Consider the following 20,936-nt stretch of genomic DNA (forward strand, 5'->3'; position numbering starts at 1 on the left):
GGGTTATTAGCAAGTCTTTTAACAAAGTCTACAGACACTAGTCATAAATAATAATCATTTTTTCTCCCATGTCTGACCTCCAGAGCTCATCAATCAAACATGATCAGTACCATGAGACGCAGTTTGTCATCAATATTCATTGATCCGGTCCTGTAGCCTTTTGCAGTCATTATCTTCTATATAATTTTGATGAATCCAGTGAACTTCAATAGTAAGATTTTGGGTGTCAGTCTTCCAGACACGTGAAAGCAAAATAAATCATTTATAGCTCTGTACAATGTAAAATATACTTAGAGAAAGATTTATATAGTTTTTCTCAAAATTTACATTTGGAAAGATGTTATTCAAGTGTAAGCCAATACGATGTGGTATAAATTAGTGGCACGGTAATAAAACTCGTTGAACTTGCGGGTTTATCTTCTCTCGAGTATCGGGTAATAGAAATTTTGAGTACAGTACATATAAACTAGGTTGAAATCTATTAATAGATAAACATATAAGTGGTTGACCTCAAAGAGCTAGATGAAATTAGAATGCATGGTACTTGTTGTGCACTGGCTATACTGTACATGGTACTTGTTGTGCACTGGCTATACTGAAACTGCAACTCCAACTTGTAACTCATAGGTAACCTGCATGTAGCAGTTGTGTGACCCTTAACCCCACACTTGGGTGGTACTTATATATACTTGAGTAGTTCTTAAGTATTTACATGATGTGTGGCCTTTAGGCAAGTCTTGGTAGTCAAATCAACAACTGTTCTACATGTATATTCGCTTATCATCATTCTAAAATATTTCTCAATTTATGTTTAGTTCTTGCTGGAACCTATTCCAAACTCGCCGGTTACAGACAGGTCAAAACTAGTGACAAATAAAAGTTAGGAAACTATTTATTTGCTCAATAAAAAGCAATTTTAAGTAACTAAAACGCCGCCTAATATGGACTCAGCTTTTAGTGTGAGTGAGCAATAACCTTGATTTCTCTGGCTGCATTAATCCTATTGTCCTATTTAAACACAACAACGCTACTGTACTCCCCTGAAGGCAAAAGATTTTTGGTGCCTAGAGCAATACTACAAGCGATCTACCTCAAACATTGGCTAATCTCTCTAAAATTGTATTAACATGCGATAATCTAATTGAATTAATTTTTTTATCTTCATTGACGCTATACAGCTACAAGGTGAAAAACTCATCTGCAAGGCACCTAAAACATATTTAACTCCAGTCACTGCTATGGACTTACTCATTTGTCAAATTTGTCCTCATCGTCTCAACATATTCCTGGTGCACTCAGCTGCATTCTTGACTAACATCTTCACTTGTGCACATTTATGACTTCCTGACTATGAACAGTCTTTTGTCTGTTTATATTTGTAGGTTTAGCCCGTGTCCTCGTGTTTACAGCAATTTATGTATCAGGCAATGAATACCTCAGCAAGCAAATATAATATGCAACAAGGAAAAATCAATAGAGCCCGTCGCTTATACATGGAATTAGCTTTTGCACCCTGCGCATTAAGACAGCATACTTCGGGTTGTAATATCTGAGACAGTGTCTTATTTCCTGGACATCTAAATCACGCCATGGTCACCTTCGAGAAGCTATCAGCACAGTAATGCTGTCTAATCCGCTTACTTAGGGCATCTCATCAAGTATTAGTGATTCTTACGCATCGGCTGCGAGTGGATATGAAGGCTAGATACACCTGGATACCGTGGCTCTTAGGCATCATCTATTCCTGTTGGATGACTTTGACTGTAGTCTCAGGTAAGTAGACTCAATGTTGATGTGTTTGTTATTTCTTTACTCGCTATATAATTATTTGTTATATTATTTTGAGTTCTGTAAAACAGTTTTGAATTTGTTGAATGACAATTAGTATAACACGGAGAAAGGAGGATCAGCTATATACTATGTGTTACTTAGCTAATGATGGAGCGCGAGTTATTAGCCAAACTAAAATGAATTCTATATTTATAGCTGATACGAGTGCATGCAATCAGTTCAGCTCATATTGAGAGGGGCTCTTGTGCTAGACATCCTCTCTATACTGAGAGAACAATATGCATGCTGTTTACTTGTAGTATTTGCACTGATCACCTATATTAGAGTGAATGGAATGCCATTTTCAACCAGTTAAGTGGAGGCATAGTTACTGAACTTTGAAATCTGTCAGAGCTTTGATGACATAGCTTCCTTTGATCTATATAGCCTGAATCCTTTGGTAACAAGTATTAAAACTTTTAAATCAAATAAATATACACCAAAGGAAAAATATTTCATTTTTGTAGACACCAACATGTTTAATAACACTGCAAATAAGGTTTTAAATGAGTGCGACAAAACAAGCGGTAGTCTACTTTGAAGTTTAATCCATATATAGTATTCATCACACTCGCTGCCGGCAGCAATGTGCTTTTTATTATCAACGCTGTTCAGCAATTGAAAAGTATTGAATAAATCTTCAGAATCACAGCGCAGTAAAATTCGTTTCTGAAGTCACACGCTTCAATAGACTATTAAAAAGAAATGATATTGTATTTATGTCATTGACACGAGGTGACATATTTAACCTTTAATTGTATTTGCTACATATTTTTTTCAAAACTTAATAATTCAGTCATCAAGTGTGGCACTGATAGCGTCTTCATTGGTCATACGTCTTAGACTGCGCAATCTGCTGCAAATATGATTTTAAGGGTACACAATTTGCTGCAGACAACATTTCAGGATGCACAATCTGATGCAGATAACACCATTTTACCAGTGCTTTCAATAGTGCAGTTTGCTACAGACAACATTTAAGAGCATTTTTAATAGCATTTAATCGACTTTCCACAAAATTTAAGTTTATACAATCTACTAAACACAGTGGACAAACTGCTACTGGCAATATGTGTTTTCCATAGTGCACAAAGTCCTGCAGATAACATTTAAGAGATTTTAGTAGTGGTGCCTAGGGGACGCAATCTGCTGCAGCCAACATTTAAGGGCTAACGATCTAGTGATGACATGATGCGTGTTTCATGTCGACAAATCCATTCTGGAGTTTCTAATCTCCGTGCTCCTAGTCTAGGGCAAGGATTGATACTGAATATATATATACGACATATTGCCGACATACTAAAACCGAAAGTGTTTGAAAGAGGTGACAGAGTGCAAGATGTACGAGTAGTAAGTGCGCATTTTTACATATCTGAGAACGCATTACGTATGGATTAAACTTTTTCTCAGAATTTGAAACAAAACGTTACACAAATATTTATGAGTAACAACAATACATTTAGTATGAGAAATTCTGGTCGTCTCAGTGACCAAGTTACAGGATATTGAATTTTTGGCTTGAAATAATTTCTCAAGCATAATATATGTGAGATTTTTGTTTGTATTGATTTCTGGTATTTTGCATTGCTAGAGCTCGAATTGGTATTTCCCACCCGCAAGACCCAGCAGTTACTACCCTACAGGATGAAAATATTCACGGAGTTAAGTTTCACGCAAATTGCCTTTATAATGCATATTCACGGACTAATTTATTCGCAGATGAACACAATCACTCTCTATTAAGGGTTAACTCTATTGCAGCTAGCAATAGAGTTAATCCTTCATGTGTGTACACCACGTGTTTAGGTTTTTATTTAGCTGCCGTGTTTAAGTTTCTATTTAGCTGACAACTACAAGTCAATCATGGAAATTAATTGGTTAGTTATGAAAAAAATGTATCTGCTCTACAAATCAAATACATACCATAATGTCCAGATCAGAATCATTATCGTCATAAATTTTGGTATTAGAAGTTGATGGAGTCGATTTTAATGTAAAAAAATGTAAGAGATTTTTGCAATGACGACGCCATGCCGAATAGCTTGCGACTACCTTGAATAAACTTGTAAAGAAGTGGGATGCATTGGCAATGGGGTTAACTCAAAGCCCCTGTAAAGATTTTAAAAAGATTTGGAACGACGCTACGTTTACTACTTCTGCCTAGCGGCTATTTTTTAATTTGAGGCAGTAGTTATTCTCCCTCGTGTTTAAAAATAGAACTAACTATTTGCGGAATTTAATAATTCGCGAAATTGTCTGTTCGCGAAATCGTGAATTACTAAATCCATCGAATATTTTCATCCTGTAGGGTAAATAATAAGTGTTGGCCCATCCCAAATTTGCCATTTCAAAGCTGTTAATAATTTTTTAACCAAATATATTTATTTATTGTAGTATAGTAATATATTTATCACCCATTAACTATAATACCTGAGTAGAAAATGAAACTCATGCACATTTGAAAAGTGAGATGATCAAACTCACTAACAACCAACTTTAAGTATCTTGAACTGGTATAAAGTAATATTCCCACTGCACGGTTTCATTTATAGCGGCTCAGTTGTATTGCCGCTTTTCATACGTAAAGACTGTGTGCTCTGAATTATGCATTAGAGAAGAAACTGAAAGTGTATTGTTCTGCGTATTGTGACTTTTCAGTGACTTCCTATACTAATGGACGTCACTGGAAAGCCGCAATACACAGAGCAATACCTTTTCAGTCTCGCCTCTAATGCATAATTCAGAGCACACAGTCTATACATATAAAAGTTACCTAGCGACGAGATAGTTGATGCTAGCAATATACAATAAATAGAACCTCTACTAAGGAGAGCTCAAGACTGTTATTAAACTAATGATTGGAACTTGATCATCTCTCCTCATTTATCTACAGAAAATCGCCACCCAGCACTTTCCATCATTTCGCTGGTTTGATGCTGATTGGCTCAAGAAAATTTAGCATTGATTTTGCCACTTTCATTTTGGCCCCAGTCATGCTTCATCATTCAGTCGTAGTTAATTTCTCATGAATTTCCTCATTGTCAAAATATAGTCTGCTATATTTAGACAATATAATACATGTATACCACATGTGGACAGGCATGTATACATCTAAGCCCATGGATTGTAATTTTAAAATTTTAGAAAGTTCTCTGAAGTGTTAAAATTATAGCTCACAGGTGATAAATAATCACATTTCTATTTCATATAAATTCCTATTTTAAGGGTTGGTCTGGAATGTAGCCCTCTACCCCACGTTGGAAGAAAGACTACTATAATTAATACATAGTTTGCATTAAAATTCCGCAGCCTAACATACATGAAACATTGTACCGCTGTATTTTGGTCGTCCACACTTAACGAGCATTGCTAAGGACGTTGATTAGCCTACTGGTATATTCCTTATGAATAATTAGTTTGCAAGCTCTGAGAACTTTCTTACAAAGCGTTGACTGTTAATGTAGTAGAAAAGCTGGCAACTCTCTGATTAGAGTTTTGGTTTGAAAAGTAGTGTTGGCATTATTTTTTTCATAGATTGTTCAGCGACTACCAATATAAGACACTCTAAATAAATACAACTATAAAGTCGCTCTATGTGTTATGTGCTAGCTCTATGCGCTTGTTGGTTGTTTAAAATGGCAGGCTTCAATACTCTCATGTCTGGACCTCATATAATTCTGAGGAATTGTTTACTTATCTGATCTTACGCCAGAGTAAACTTGGCTGCCTCGGTTTGCTTTGCTTCTTTTTGCATTTTCGATTTAGGTAGGAATGCGAGATTTTTAAACCTTTAAGCGTAATAGGTTTTCAGTATAATTTCAAAGTTTGAAGTTGAATGAATTATTAGTTATTGAGATATGACCGAAAAACTAAGAGCACTCCTAATTGGGAAATAAAAACTGCTGACAGAGCATTAGTTTCTAATGAAAATCTGATTCAAGGTTTTGGTAATAAAGGATAAAAAATAAACAAAGCTTCTCTTCCTTAAAAATAACAGCTTTACAATAAAACTATTTGTTCTTGTATTCATAACAAATTTACACTCAGACTTTTTAGTGCAATCATTGCCCTTTAGTTAAGCCTAAAATATCATTTCTTCAATTGAGCGTAAAAAACCTATTTACTTTGTTTGATTTTTGTTTTATTTCATAGAGTTACACAAGCTTGGAGCTTCCAAATGATACTCAGTTAAAAAGGTTGGGCTATTCTATGCACTTTATAGTCGATGGAAAGTTATTAGTAAGGTCTGGGATCAGGGGACCTGCTTGTATGTACAAGCCTAGGCTTTATAGTGTTAAAGAAGAGACTTTAAAGGCCTTCTTAGCGCTATCAGTCATTAGATAAGTTGGCCATAGAGGAGTTCCTTCTGTTCTTGTCTACTCAACAGGTGCACACAGAAGTAATGTAGATACAACATTGCTGAAGGACATAATGGAAGGATATGACAGCAGAGTTATTGCTAGGGTGGATGATAATCCACTTGTGGTGAGGGTTGGTTTCACTTTGGTCCAACTGCATCACTTGGTGAGTGATTCTATCAAGTTAATCAAATCTTAGACATATAGCATGCAAATTTTATAAATAATGTTATAGAGTATGTTGATAAGTAGGCTTTTCTTAACTAGTAAATAGGTGTTTTAAAACTTTTGTAAAAGCTTCATAAGGTGTTGGGCAGTTGTACTAAATTTCATATAAACTCAGCCTAAATTTTGATCTTCATTAGTAGTTTTAACTTATAAATCACAGGCTTTAGCACAGTGTATAATGAAGTTGCTATATGCACATGTATATCGAAAGGAGCGATTTAGCCAATCAATGAAAAATTTTATCTTAATAAGGAGAAACAATGCAAGAACATAAACCAAAGTTGGTAAACAACAACAAACAGCAAAGTTGGCAGCGTGTTTACAAGTGTTGAGGGTCAAGAAAAACCAAATATTAGTACAATCTATAGAGACTGACATCAATAAATGTAATTTGTCAGTGAGTCAATGAGTGAATGAATGATTGAATGTGTGATTGAATGAGTGGGTGCGGGATTGAGAGAATGAAAGAGTGGATGAGTCAGTCAGTCTAGTTCTCTATCAAATGGCCACACTAGAAGACAAGACACATTGTAATAGATGACGAAAAGGTAACCGAAACTCACTTCTTATGGAAAATTATTTTCAAATGAATTTACAATTATAGATAACCTTTTAGGAGGTTTCAAGGCATTACACATTTTTTGTTGTATTATGTTAATATTTTTATTTATCACTCTTTAAGTAGTTCAGGTTATTTAATAAAGGCTCTAAAAGTTGCAAATCACATCTGAATGACTTGACTTCTGTTGCTTTGTAACTGGAGTTCTTTTTTATCTGTATATATCAGGTACTTGCTGAAGATTGTAGCTCATACAACAATGAAGGCATGCAGGGCACTACTATAAACCCAGCATACACATACAATAATATATACAAACACAAATGGTTTATGAGAAATGAGTCATCGGAAATGTGTGTCATGTGGTGAACTGTGTCTCGCATAATAGACTGAAACCGACTACACTTATGTCATAGCATTTGGAAAACTATCGATAAACCAACCGTTCCACTGAAACAGATCTACCTTGATTCCAACTTATGTTATAAGAGAAGACATGTCAGCATTTGAGACTAGCACACCTGATTGCTAGATATTAGGGCAGAGTGGAACATAGTGTGCAAGATGAGCACCTAAGCGCAGTGTTCATCTCGCTTAGGCGTAACATCTGAAACACTGCAAACCGTCTGCTCATTTAAGTATATTTAAATGAAGTCTGTATTTTTAATACCGGTATCGTACATTGCAGGATGAAAAGAAGCAGATGCTAACATCATCTGGCTGGTTTCAAGTGGTAAGAACTTATGAATGCACTGGTCATTAGATTGTTAGCTTGCTGCTCCACGGACAATGTCGGTGATTACATATTTATTATTTATGGTAAGCTGTATGGCAACAAGTTAGCACTGTGGCTAGTAATAGACTCAAACCTAAGGTTTGACCTATTACTAGTTCTAGTACTACTACTAGGTAAGAAAGAAGTTTTAACTTATTGGGTCAAACCTCTTAACTAAAAGCTGGTTAGCACTATATCACCATTAGTCAGCATTTTCCTTCCTGCATTCATCGTCGATTTTGTGAACCGTGAACCGATGGCATCGATGAAGCAACGCGGAAACGTCGGAAAAGTTTGCAGCTGTCAAATTTTCTCGATATTTCGCCGAGCATCGACGACTGCCTTTCAAATGTGAACAATTACAGCGATGGTAATTCGCGGTCGCGGATAGCGTGAATTATTCATATCCGTCTATGATAGTTGCTGCGAGCCTAGTTTTTTATTCCCGCAAGCGAAAACAAAGAAGTTTATTCACAAAAATTTAAAAAGAAAAATGAAAACACTACATCACGGAGTATTTCCTGATGCAAACGCGAATAATGTGAACATCCTTATCATTGATGATCACCGAAGTATGGCGACATCAACGCCGAGATATGGTGATGTACATGTAGTGCGAACCAGCTTTAAGGTAGCAGAAAACAAACTTGGGCTAAAGGTAGGAGTCAGCCTAAGGCTAAAACTATGAGTGATATGAAGTAGAAAACCTAGGGCTGTGATTTTGAATGTACCAGTAACTGAATTCATGCAAAATTAGCCTACAGGACTTAAGGTTAAGAGCTCGCTCTAGGAATAAAACAAGAAAGCTGAAAGTAGACTAGTGAACTTTTATTGCCCTAGTTCATTAATAATTTTTCATTTATAACCCTATTTGCAAATATCGAAACAACTGCTTCAATGTTTCAACCAAACAGACCACATCAACTATACTGACCACATCAACCACACTGACCACATCAACCATACTGACCACATCAACAATACTGACCACATCAACCATACTGACCACATCAACCATACTGACCATATCAACCATACTGACCACATCAACAATACTGACCATATTAACCATACTGACCACATCAACCATACTGACCATATCAACCATACTGACCACATTAACCATACTGACCACATTAACCATACTGACCATATCAACCATACTGACCACATCAACCATACTGACCACATCAACCATACTGACCATATCAACCATACTGACCACATCAACCATACTGACAACATCAACCATATTGACCACATCAACCATACTGACCATATCAACCATACTGACCACATTAACCATACTGACCACATCAACCATACTGACCACATCAACCATACTGACCACATCAACTATACTGACCACATCAACCATACTGACCACATCAACTATACTGACCACATCAACCATACTGACCATATCAACCATACTGACCACATCAACCATACTGACCACATCAACCATACTGACCATATCAACCATACTGACCACATCAACCATACTGACAAGATCAACCATATTGACCACATCAACCATACTGACCACATCAACCATACTGACCACATCAACCATACTGACCACATCAACCATACTGACCATATCAACCATACTGACCATATCAACCATACTAAGCACATCAACCATACTGACCATATCAACCATACTTACCACATCAACCATACTGACCATATCAACCATACTGACCATATCAACCATACTGACCACATCAATCATACTGACCACATCAACCATACTGACCACATCAACCATACTGACCACATCAACCATACTTACCACATCAACCATACTGACCATATCAACCATACTGACCACATCAACCATACTGACCACATCAACTATACTGACCACATCAACCATACTGACCACATCAACTATACTGACCACATCAACAATACTGACCACATCAACCATACTGACCACATCAACAATACTGACCACATCAACCATACTGACCACATCAACCATACTGACCACATCAACCATACTGACCACATCAACTATACTGACCACATCAACCATACTGACCATATCAACCATACTGACCACATCAACCATACTGACCACATCAACCATACTGACCATATCAACCATACTGACCACATCAACCATACTGACAACATCAACCATATTGACCACATCAACCATACTGACCATATCAACCATACTGACCACATTAACCATACTGACCACATCAACCATACTGACCTCATCAACCATATTGACCACATCAACCATACTGACCATATCAACCATACTGACCACATTAACCATACTGACCACATCAACCATACTGACCACATCAACTATACTGACCACATCAACCATACTGACCACATCAACCATACTGACCACATCAACCATACTGACCACATCAACCATACTGACCACATCAACCATATTGACCACATCAACCATACTGACCATATCAACCATACTGACCACATTAACCATACTGACCATATCAACCATACTGACCTCATCAACCATACTGACCACATCAACCATACTGACCACATCAACCACAGTGACCACATCAACCATATTGACCACATCAACCATACTGACCATATCAACCATACTGACCACATCAACCATACTGACCACATCAACCATACTGACCACATCAACCATACTGACCACATCGACCATACTGACCACATCAACCATACTGACTTCATCAACCATACTGACCACATCAACCATACTGACCACATCAACCATACTGACCACATCAACCATACTGACCATATCAACCATACTGACCACATCAACCATACTGACCATATCAACCACACTGACCATATCAACCATACTGACCATATCAACCATACTGACCATATCAAGCATAAAAACCACACTCATCTAACAATTACAAGGGTATTATGATGTTGGTAAGGCTTATAAATGTCTGATTTTTACTATATGCACTCCTTTATGAATGTTTCTTATCCTGTTTATTATAAGATTATTATAAATTATAAAAACATTATATCATTAATTCCCAACAGAAAAGTGATAAAATGCAAAATGGTTATGGTACACGTCAGGTTATAGCATCAAAACTTACACGTGGATATTTTAATAGGTTTTGCAACTTACACCAACTATAGTCGAGAATATATATTATACGTTATATGAAGCAATGAAGGTATCAACGCTTGTATGAGAGGTCTGACTGATATCGCAGACTTATGTTAAAGGTATCTTGTCTAAACATGTAAACATATAAGATATTATTGATATGTAACTTCTACACAAGAGTATTTGAAGTTCAGCAATTTTTAGGTTTTAACCCCAAACAAACATTTACTGAGTTGTACATGTGATCACTCTAGCTTGGTCAGTTAGAGAGCAGACGTACTGCTCCGACACACTCTTACAGAGGATAATGATCTAACTATATTTATGATTACATATTTGATTGAAGTGCTAGTAAGAACCTGCCAACTGCTCTCTTATGCACCTTGATATAAGTTCATGAATAAATAACTAAAGTTATTAAAAGGCATCAATAATATCCACTAAACAGGATGCTCATGATCTTGCAACGAGTCATGCAATTCCACTTATGCACACTCGGTTTAGAATAGTATAGATGATCGCAGGTCAATGCATCACTTATAAATCAAACATCCGGAAGCGTGTGCTTGTTGTCATTGCTAATGTTCTTACAAATGGAGGCTGTGTTCATTGGCAGTGTTCACTAAAAGCTTTCTTGCAAGTTCTATCTCTTATTCACCAGTTTTCATCTGTACGTCAAATGTGCCTTACAGTAACTAGTCTAATTAAATGGAAATATTAATGCATCAGCCAGTTATTATATTTACACAGGTTACAATGCGCGCTAGTAGTGATCTGCTGAATAGTGAAGTTTTGGTTGGATTTATCTAATCTTGTAAAATTATAAAATAATAGCATGAAATATAAATTACCATTTTTCAATTATTTAGTTATAACTTCAAAAATACAGAGAGTGCTATGTGTTTCCTGCTTTGGCATAACCATCTGCTTTCCAAGTTGAGCTATGATCGTTCAATGTATAGCTCAAGTATATATCTAAAACTCAGCGTTTGCCTATCTGTCGTTCGTCTGTCCAGCTATAGTGATAAATTTATAGCAACGAATACTCGATATATATATACTGAATTTAAATGTGAGGCAATCAAATAGCAATTCTGCTAACAAGTGAGGGTAACCACAAGGCTAAGTCATTTCCATCTTATCATATAGTGTTTATCCTTTTCATGATTGTGCACGTTAAATGTGCACTTTTTATTATTAATTACTATTACCTTTGTGTTTGCAATTTTTTTGAAATTTTTTTAAAAGTTAATTTTTTACCATTACCTATTTTTTTAATTTATAATTTTCAAATGTGCCATTACACTCCTATTTTTGGTTTTTATTTTGGTTCGATTGCTAAAGCTGCAAAGGCTAAATACTTTTCACCATTACAGTTGTATTATCTCAAGTAAGAATTGACTTTGCATTCTCTCTCCAATCGGTTAAACAAAGTACCAGACAAAAACGGTGTGATATCTCATTTTTACGTTTGTACTAGTATCGACAGGTACCACCCAGTATCGCCATATTCAAAGTTTTGATTGATAGTTTTTGCTGTAACAGTGTGCTTATTTATACACACACTTCCATGCAATCCTTGGTGTTATTATTAATTCAACATATTCAGAATTTTTATTTTGTATTCTCAGTTCCTATTAATTGTATCATTACCAAACCCTGTTTCATTAAAATCATAGCAAAACAGACTTTATGTAACCATTTCTTGCTAATTATTTCACATTTAAACACTTTCACAGTTGTTTTATTTTTTCTCTTAATTTATTTGAACCGCTCAAAACACTTTTCTCATGATATGAACTTTTAAAGTTAGAATGGTAACTGCTGTTATATATTAAATAAAAATAAAATTTCTGTTCAAAGACTTCGGGCATTACGCTAGTACATCTATGTATTTTAAAAGCACGACAGTTGTCTATTTGTTTTTAATGCATGGAAGGTGCTTAACTGATTTTTTAAACCAAAGCTAGTCAATTTTTATTACGTTTTCTTTCATAACATGAGCTGCTTCGTGATAGCCCAAGTAAACAGGCTGCACATAGACAGAGTACTTCGTAATAGCCCAAGTAAACAGGCTGCACATAGACAGAGTACTTCGTTATAGCCCAAGTAAACAGGCTGCACATAGACAGAGTGCTTCACAATAGCTCAAGTAAACAGGCTGCACATAGACAGAGTACTTCGTGATAGCCCAAGTAAACGGGCTGCACGTAGACAGAGTACTTCGTGATAGCCCAAGTAAACAGGCTGCACATAGACAATGTACTTTGTGATAGCCCAAGTAAGCAGTTTGCATATAGACAGAGTAATTTCCTCTTTCCATTAGAAATTCTTAGTATCCTTGCACTTTGCAATGAAACCAAGTTTCTGTTGACAAGTAGAATTGAAGCTTATAACGCATTAATGCATCCACCTTACTTTAACATCAATATATTTCAGTACCTTACATTTCATCTCATGAGTAAGTTGAAATATAATTTATTAGAATGCTAAAAAGCAAATTTGACACACTTAATGTTTATAGCTGATGAGTAGTGACAACTTCCACATAGGTGACTGTTACATATTAATGATGTGGAAAGACACACATCACATATAATAAAAATAATAATGGTATATTTATTATTTATTATATCATTCAGTAAAAATGAGGAGCATTAAAGCACTGTTATAATCACAGGTTGTTTTTACGATTGCAGTCATTTGTATTATTTTCAAATAAATATGTAAATATTACTCTAGAGCAATTGCATGGCAGCTCCCCAGAAATTACAAGTGACCTTAATTAACTATTCAACATAAACAAAGGCATAGTATAGCAAAATCCAAACATCCTACACCGCAAAGATGTTGCTGTGATATAGAGTTTGCTACCATAATGTAATATGCTGTATTTTATAAAAGTATTGCACTATGCAATATTAGTAATGTAGTATGTCACAATAATGCATGCAATACAAAATACCTTGTGTAGGATATCATAAAACACAGCAAAATAGGATTATTGAAATAAAGTACACTATAAAGCAATATATTGTATTATTTTACTTACATTATATCATATTATATATAGAACACTATATTACCATAAGATACATTGAAAAATAATATGGTTTTTTGCTATATGATAGAACTTAGTCTGATATAGCAAACAAAACATTTTGTAACTACAAAATAATGCAATAATCAGTGTAGTGGTATGCTAATATATATTTTATTGCATCAAATTGATATGAATTATAACTTATAACAGTTATAACTTATAACAGTTACAACTTATAGCAGTTATAACTTATTACAGGTATAACTTATAACAGTTATAACTTATAACAGTTGTAACTTATAACAGCATAAACTTGTGTGTTAAACTCTAGACATGATTAGATGCTATATGTATTATTAAAAACGTCTAGTGTTTGCTGTGCACCAATGTACCAACCATTGGGTGCTGTCGCTCACCAATGTACCGTTGAGTGCTGCCGTATAACACTTGACAAAAATAGATAAAGTGCCGTGGAGCTTCAATGGGTTAGTAGAAACCTGACTTTGTTGACTGACAAGATGTCAAGAGATGAAATTTGTAAATCAATAACTGGCCATAGACTGCTCTCTACTAACCTGCCTTATACTATAACCTGACTATAGACTGTTCTCTACTAACCTGCCTTATAATATAACTTGACTATAGACTGTTCTCTACTAACCCGCCTTATAATGTGACCTGACTATAGACCGCTCTCTACTAAACTGCCTTATACTATAGCACAGGTGCATCTTCTAATGCAGTACATCAAATTTTATATGTTAAACTGATGCTTGTTTTACTCGCAATGTATTTTGTTGCTTGGGTTTTTATAAAAGTGTGGTATTTATAATTTATCGTAGACTTCTACAGCTGTGAGATGTTCATAGTAGATTATAAGCACCCATTGCTTGCAGGACTGGGTTGATGATAGACTCAAATGGAATGCAACTAAATATAACAGAAGCAGTACAGTTATTCCTTCAAAGCATCTCTGGCTTCCAGATATTGGATTTCTAAACAGGTCAGTCAGGTAGTGGGCATACAGAAACTCACTTGTGCAAATATAGCACACTAATTTTGTATATTCTTGCACTTGTACATAAAATACTATTAGCATAATTTATGTATGTGCACACGCATTTATAAGCATAACTGCAATATATGTATGAGTACACAGGGTTAGGTATATATACAATGAATTCATGAATGGGACAGTTTTGCACACATCCAGTAAATTTATGCAAATGCCAGAGGTTGCTGTATTTGAGGTCTATGTAGGTGTGAGAAAGGGTATAGTGTCTTTCATTGGTTTTTATTTTTATTGTCTGCACTTGTCTCACTTCTAGACCTACACTAGAATGCTACTCCAAACTAGAATAAACAGTAGAAAGTAAAAAAGACCTGTTTTATATATAAAAGTACACACACCTGTGTAAAAATTTGTAAAAATACGTTTACCCGTGTACAAATATATGCATGTGCATACACTATTGCGCAAATATATACCGTATACACCTATGTAAAAATATACACAGTAGGCGTGCATGTACCTGTGTTAAAATATATACAAACACATATATTTGTGTATAAATATATATGGGCACATACCAATGTGTACAAATGCATCCACGTACATACAGCAGTGTACAAATATTTGCAAATACATACACTTGCTTACAATATGTTCATGCACAGACATTGTTGTGCGAATATACAGATTTACATGCATCTGTATACAAATATGTTCACCCAAATGTGTATTCCCTTAAACAAACAACTGTCCGTACATATAAAGCCTTATTATCTTAGATTTATACATTTTATTATTATTGAGCAATTTGCGTTTATTTACAAGGTGCCATTGTAAAGGGGCTAAATAATATACAGTCTATGAAGGCCTTTTTGTTCCACTCTGCTGTACATCAGCAGAGTATCAAGCTCTTGCGCATTAAGCACATCTTCTTTGCAATTGTAATATTAGGTAAATCTGTAAAAATTCCATTTTGGAGCACATTTTATACATGACTCTCTCTTAGTTATAAGGGAGTATTTAAAAGCCTGTAGGGCAGAGCAAAATCTGGTCCACTCATACTTGTTGACTTTAGACCTTGTTCATCTCTAATCTTTGCATCTTGCTCTATCATCAGATGAGGGGTTGCCCTATTTCAATAGTTTATCAATAAAGTTATGGTAATATAAGCTAGCCATTGTAGCCAAATTGCTGAGCATTTCAACTAGAAGGCTGTAATTAGAGAGTTGTCCAACCTTTATATGCCTAGCAAAAGAACACACAACTCTTTAAGCTAGCTCAAGATCAAGCATAGTAGTCAAATTTGTCGTATTTTGCTTCAATCTTCAGAGTCACACTTTTTTAAGAAAACATCCTTCCACCATGACAAGGTGCCAAGTTGGTCACCCTGGCAGTTTATCAGACGAATGAAAGCAAAAGACAATTAAACATTCTATGCATTTTAGAAATACATTTTAAACGCGCTATAATGTATCACCATGCATATTTTATGTACTATATTTAATTAAATGCTGCCTCTTTTTATTGCAGCGCATCAATTTACCACACATCTATGATAAAGAATGAGTTTAGATGTGTCGTGTATAGCGATGGATCAGTCTTATGGGTGCCTGGAGGCACCTATCACACTACTTGTGAGCTCGACATCAGTAAATTCCCTTTTGACAAACAAACGTAAGTGGATTATCTATGTTGTCATGCCTTTTGGCTACGCTGTACAAAGATACGTTGGCTACACCTTTGGAGCTTGTTATAATTGACAGTCGCATATGTTAGCTTACAGCGCAATGACTTTAGTGTATCGATGTAACTCAAACTACTAGAACCAATAGTTATATTGATATTATTAAGTTATTTCCATCAATTTATTTACTTTAGGTGTTATCTTCACTTGACAAACTGGGCTTATAACATAGCAGAAATGAATTTAGTGAGATACTCAGAAAAGATCGTGCTAGACAGCTATAACCCTAGCGCGGAATGGAACTTGACCGATACATCAGTCATTAGGTAAGAGGTCAAGTATTAAAGGCTAGAGGCATGCCTGCAGGTATGGCTAATAGTATCTAATCATATGATGAGTCCTGCAAGCACTGAATGTCATTGATGTGAAGTGTAATCAGTAACGGGTTCATTTGTAGAGAAGGGCTTATTAAATTATTTAAAAAAAATCTTTATTTATTAGCTAGTAACTACAACTTACAAGCTATTCATGATTGGGCCTTGCCTTGAGTAAGTCTACTTATGCAGTCAAACCTCTGCTTAGTCACACTTCGACGAATCATAAAAATTCGACGAATCGTTGCCTACAGTAACTTTTCAAACACAAATTTTGAAAGTTTATGAAAGTGGCATGATATTGTAACTGAATGTAAGGAAACTAATAAAATTAAAAGGATAATGCAATAATAATACAATAACATATATAAACTAATTTATTTTAATGTTACAAAGTTCAAATTCAAGTAAATCACATCGCTGTTCTCCATCAACAGCGTTACCTGTGAACTTGCACACAGTAGACCTGATTCCTTTTTTAGGTGTTGCTAAAATAAACTAACGATGAGAGGCTTTTGTCATTGTTTATCACTTTATGAATTTAATATTTGTCCATATACTTCTGTAACGTATTTACTTTGTTACTATATTTGTTACTATAATCTATTACCTGTAATATTTATTAAGCAGTAATCGTAGACGTTTATGCTGCAAAACACAGAAAACAAATTCTGGAGGCGTCGTTAGGTTTGCCTAGACTTTATGTGTCTAGCTTATTGGACTATGTTCAGCCCGACTCTCCTGTATTTTCAGAGATGAAATTGTCTATGAGTGCTGTGGGAACATTTCATATCCATCCCTACATTTTCGAATATGGATCGAGAGAAGGAGTCTGTATTATATAGTAAATATCATAACACCCTGCATCATACTTTCGCTACTCGCGACCTTCACCTTCTGCATACCTCCAGACTCGGGAGAGAAGATTTCTTTGGGTATCACCTTGCTCTTAAGTTTCACAGTCTTTCAGCTCATCGTAGCTGAGAGCATCCCGAGGAGATCAGACTCTATTCCCATCATAAGTAAGTCTTGGCTAAAGCGGTATATTATTTATAAAAGCCGAAAATATCATAATAAGCCTAGATGAATAAAGTTGCACCAGGTTTAAAAAGAATATATACATACAAGTATATTAGCTATCATAAGCTATAAAAATAATTACATTCTATTTCTTCAACTATTTTATTTGGAAACAAAAATAAGGTTTTATAGTAAAGCTGATAGAAATATTGAAGTCAGTAAAAAGTGAGGTACAGTTATAATGTATATTTATAATAATATGTATATTTATAATAATATGTATATTTATAATAATATGTATATTTATAATAATATGTATATTTATAATAATATGTATATTTATATTAATATGTATATTTATAATAATATGTATATTTATAATAATATGTATATTTATAATAATATGTATATTTATAATAATATGTATATTTATAATAATATGTATATTTATAATAATATGTATATTTATAATAATATGTATATTTATAATAATATGTATATTTATAATAATATGTATATTTATAATAATATGTATATTTATAATAATATGTATATTTATAATAATATGTATATTTATAATAATATGTATATTTATAATAATATGTATATTTATAATAATATGTATATTTATAATAATATGTATATTTATAATAATATGTATATTTATAATAATATGTATATTTATAATAATATGTATATTTATAATAATATGTATATTTATAATAATATGTATATTTATAATAATATGTATATTTATAATAATATGTATATTTATAATAATATGTATATTTATAATAATATGTATATTTATAATAATATGTATATTTATAATGATATGTATATTTATAATGATATGTATATTTATAATGATATGTATATTTATAATGATATGTATATTTATAATGATATGTATATTTATAATAATATGTATATTTATAATAATATGTATATTTATAATAATTTCTGTTCAGTTTGCAGGCTAATTAAAACAAATTCTTTAAAGCTCAGCTTCATGGTTAAAGTCAAATAAGCAGACTCGAGTAGCGTGTAACAAGGTTGTGAACAGGTTTGGATAAGTTTTATGCAGACTACAAACTACTAATGAGTTATAGAGAGTTAGTTCTGACTGAACTTTTAATAACCTCTGCGGGAGTATTTGTAATCTCTCACACTCAACGCATTCTTTCACTTACATTAACATCTTCCGGTAAGGTTAAAAACACAATTAAGTGCGCTATAAAATTCTTTAATATAGTTGAGAAAAAATAAATGAATTGTTGAGAGTTAAGAAATTTTGGTTTTTGGTAACCTTAGTAAACAGCTCGATCAATGAAAAACAACCAAAAAGGCGCATACTGACTTGTTGATTTTGACTTTTTGATTTGATCTCAAATTAATTTATGAGAAACGGCACTAATCTAAATTAATCTTTATTTTAATAGCAAACTTGTCAGTTTGGTCAATCTGATACAGTTTTGTCCTAGTACATATTCTGTAGATCAGTTTGTAGAGGTGTCTCAATCAATACGCATCAATCACTAGGTTAAACGGTTATGGTAAAAGCACCTTTTTGAGCTGCTTTCAGTGATAACATTTGTCATTACTTTGTTTTATACACTTTGTGTCTAGCCTCATAGCTGGTGCACAAAAAGTTATAACATAGTTGACTTCTCATGGTCTAATCTTATGTCATAATGATGACTTGCAAAAATGAGTTTATAATCTGGTCCTAAAGCTATTTTGCGTAACATATTACATTACAACTACTCAGCTACAAAATGCATGGCAAGATAACTCCCAGTTCGTTTCCTCTATTACAAATGCTGCTTATATTATAGGCCTCTATATATCAGTGATTACTGGAGTGGTGACATCATCGATAATATGTACAATATTGATAAGCCAAATTCATCACCGAGGGGAGGCAACTATACCTTATAGACTTCGTAGGTTTACCTTTGATTTCCTCGCTCCAATAGTGTTCTTGGGAGAACTCAAACATATGCATGGCACACATAACCATATTCCAGAGAGACAAGCAAAAACACCTAACGTTTGGTCGTCTAGACTGTGTCCCAGTAGTTCTGTAGCCAGACTCAAACTGGTAAATGGTGGCTACCCTATCAGCCATGAGATACCGCACAAAGAAGATGCTAACTGTGAATGTAAGGCTTGTTACCAGTGCTGCATGGAGAACAGTCCTCAAGAAAATACCAATTCAGGTAAAGCTCTCCATGGCAAAGTCTTGTCATCAATTGACCGACACCTCGAACAGATCATAGAAGCCCTAAGTGAATATGAAAATAGGCGTGTTGAGTCCACATCGAGTGAGTTCAGGATCGCTGAGTGGAAAGCCGTTGGAAAGGTTTACGATAGATTCTTTTTCGTCGTATTTGTAGTGACCATGTTGGTTATAACTATTATATTTTTATGGAAATCAGAGGTGGACACGCCTACACTCGGTGAGTTAAAAGTTGCAACTGGTAGGCCTACTCCAACAATCACGTAACTCGTCTCTGCAAATGACAAGAATAAAATACAAATATGAGAATGAAAATTAAAGAACGATCGCGTCAAGGAAGAGTTATATACGAGTCCAGTACGAGTTACCTTCTAGTCACTGACAGTATATTTTTCAAGAGATAGTTTTGGCATCGGGTAGTTGAACAGTTAGAAATATTAGTACAGCTGCTGATTACTCATTATCTTGCCCAGCTATATCAGTGATACCTTGAGTTTTGTTGGATATTTAACAACATTTGCTATCAAATATATTATTTTTCAGAACTCGAGCAATTATTGTTTTTGAGGTGTTTTGGCTTAGTTTTTAAACCCTTTTGTAATAACTAACATGACATATATTTACCATGCGAGATATATTTGTCATGTGACTTATATTGACCATATGACATATATATTTACCATATGACATCTACACTTACCGTGT

At 34.3% G+C, this 20,936-nt stretch overlaps 1 protein-coding gene across 1 annotated transcript; it reads left to right on the top strand.

The window, feature by feature from the left end:
- Positions 1–1,694: 1,694 nt before the first annotated feature.
- Positions 1,695–20,498, top strand: LOC137394061 (CHRNA7-FAM7A fusion protein-like). The gene is made up of 8 exons (XM_068080780.1): positions 1,695–1,773; positions 6,218–6,354; positions 7,664–7,708; positions 14,796–14,818; positions 16,442–16,585; positions 16,790–16,921; positions 17,723–17,991; positions 19,828–20,498. The coding sequence occupies exons 1-8, from the start codon at positions 1,695–1,697 to the stop codon at positions 20,496–20,498; spliced, it is 1,500 nt and encodes a 499-aa protein (XP_067936881.1).
- The last annotated feature ends 438 nt before the right edge of the window (positions 20,499–20,936 follow it).

Source organism: Watersipora subatra, chromosome 4, assembly GCF_963576615.1.
Source record: "Watersipora subatra chromosome 4, tzWatSuba1.1, whole genome shotgun sequence".
In the NCBI taxonomy this organism is placed as follows: Eukaryota; Metazoa; Bryozoa; class Gymnolaemata; order Cheilostomatida; family Watersiporidae; genus Watersipora; species Watersipora subatra.

What these genes read in the sequence shown, in the direction of transcription:
- LOC137394061 (XM_068080780.1), top strand. Translation starts at nt 1,695, where the DNA reads ATGAAGGCTAGATACACCTGGATACCGTGGCTCTTAGGCATCATCTAT. An exon ending in CATCTGGCTGGTTTCAAGTG is followed by an intron (nt 7,709 to 14,795) that starts GTAAGAACTTAT and finishes CATTGCTTGCAG; the next exon opens with GACTGGGTTGATGATAGACT. An exon ending in AGACTCTATTCCCATCATAA is followed by an intron (nt 17,992 to 19,827) that starts GTAAGTCTTGGC and finishes CTTATATTATAG; the next exon opens with GCCTCTATATATCAGTGATT.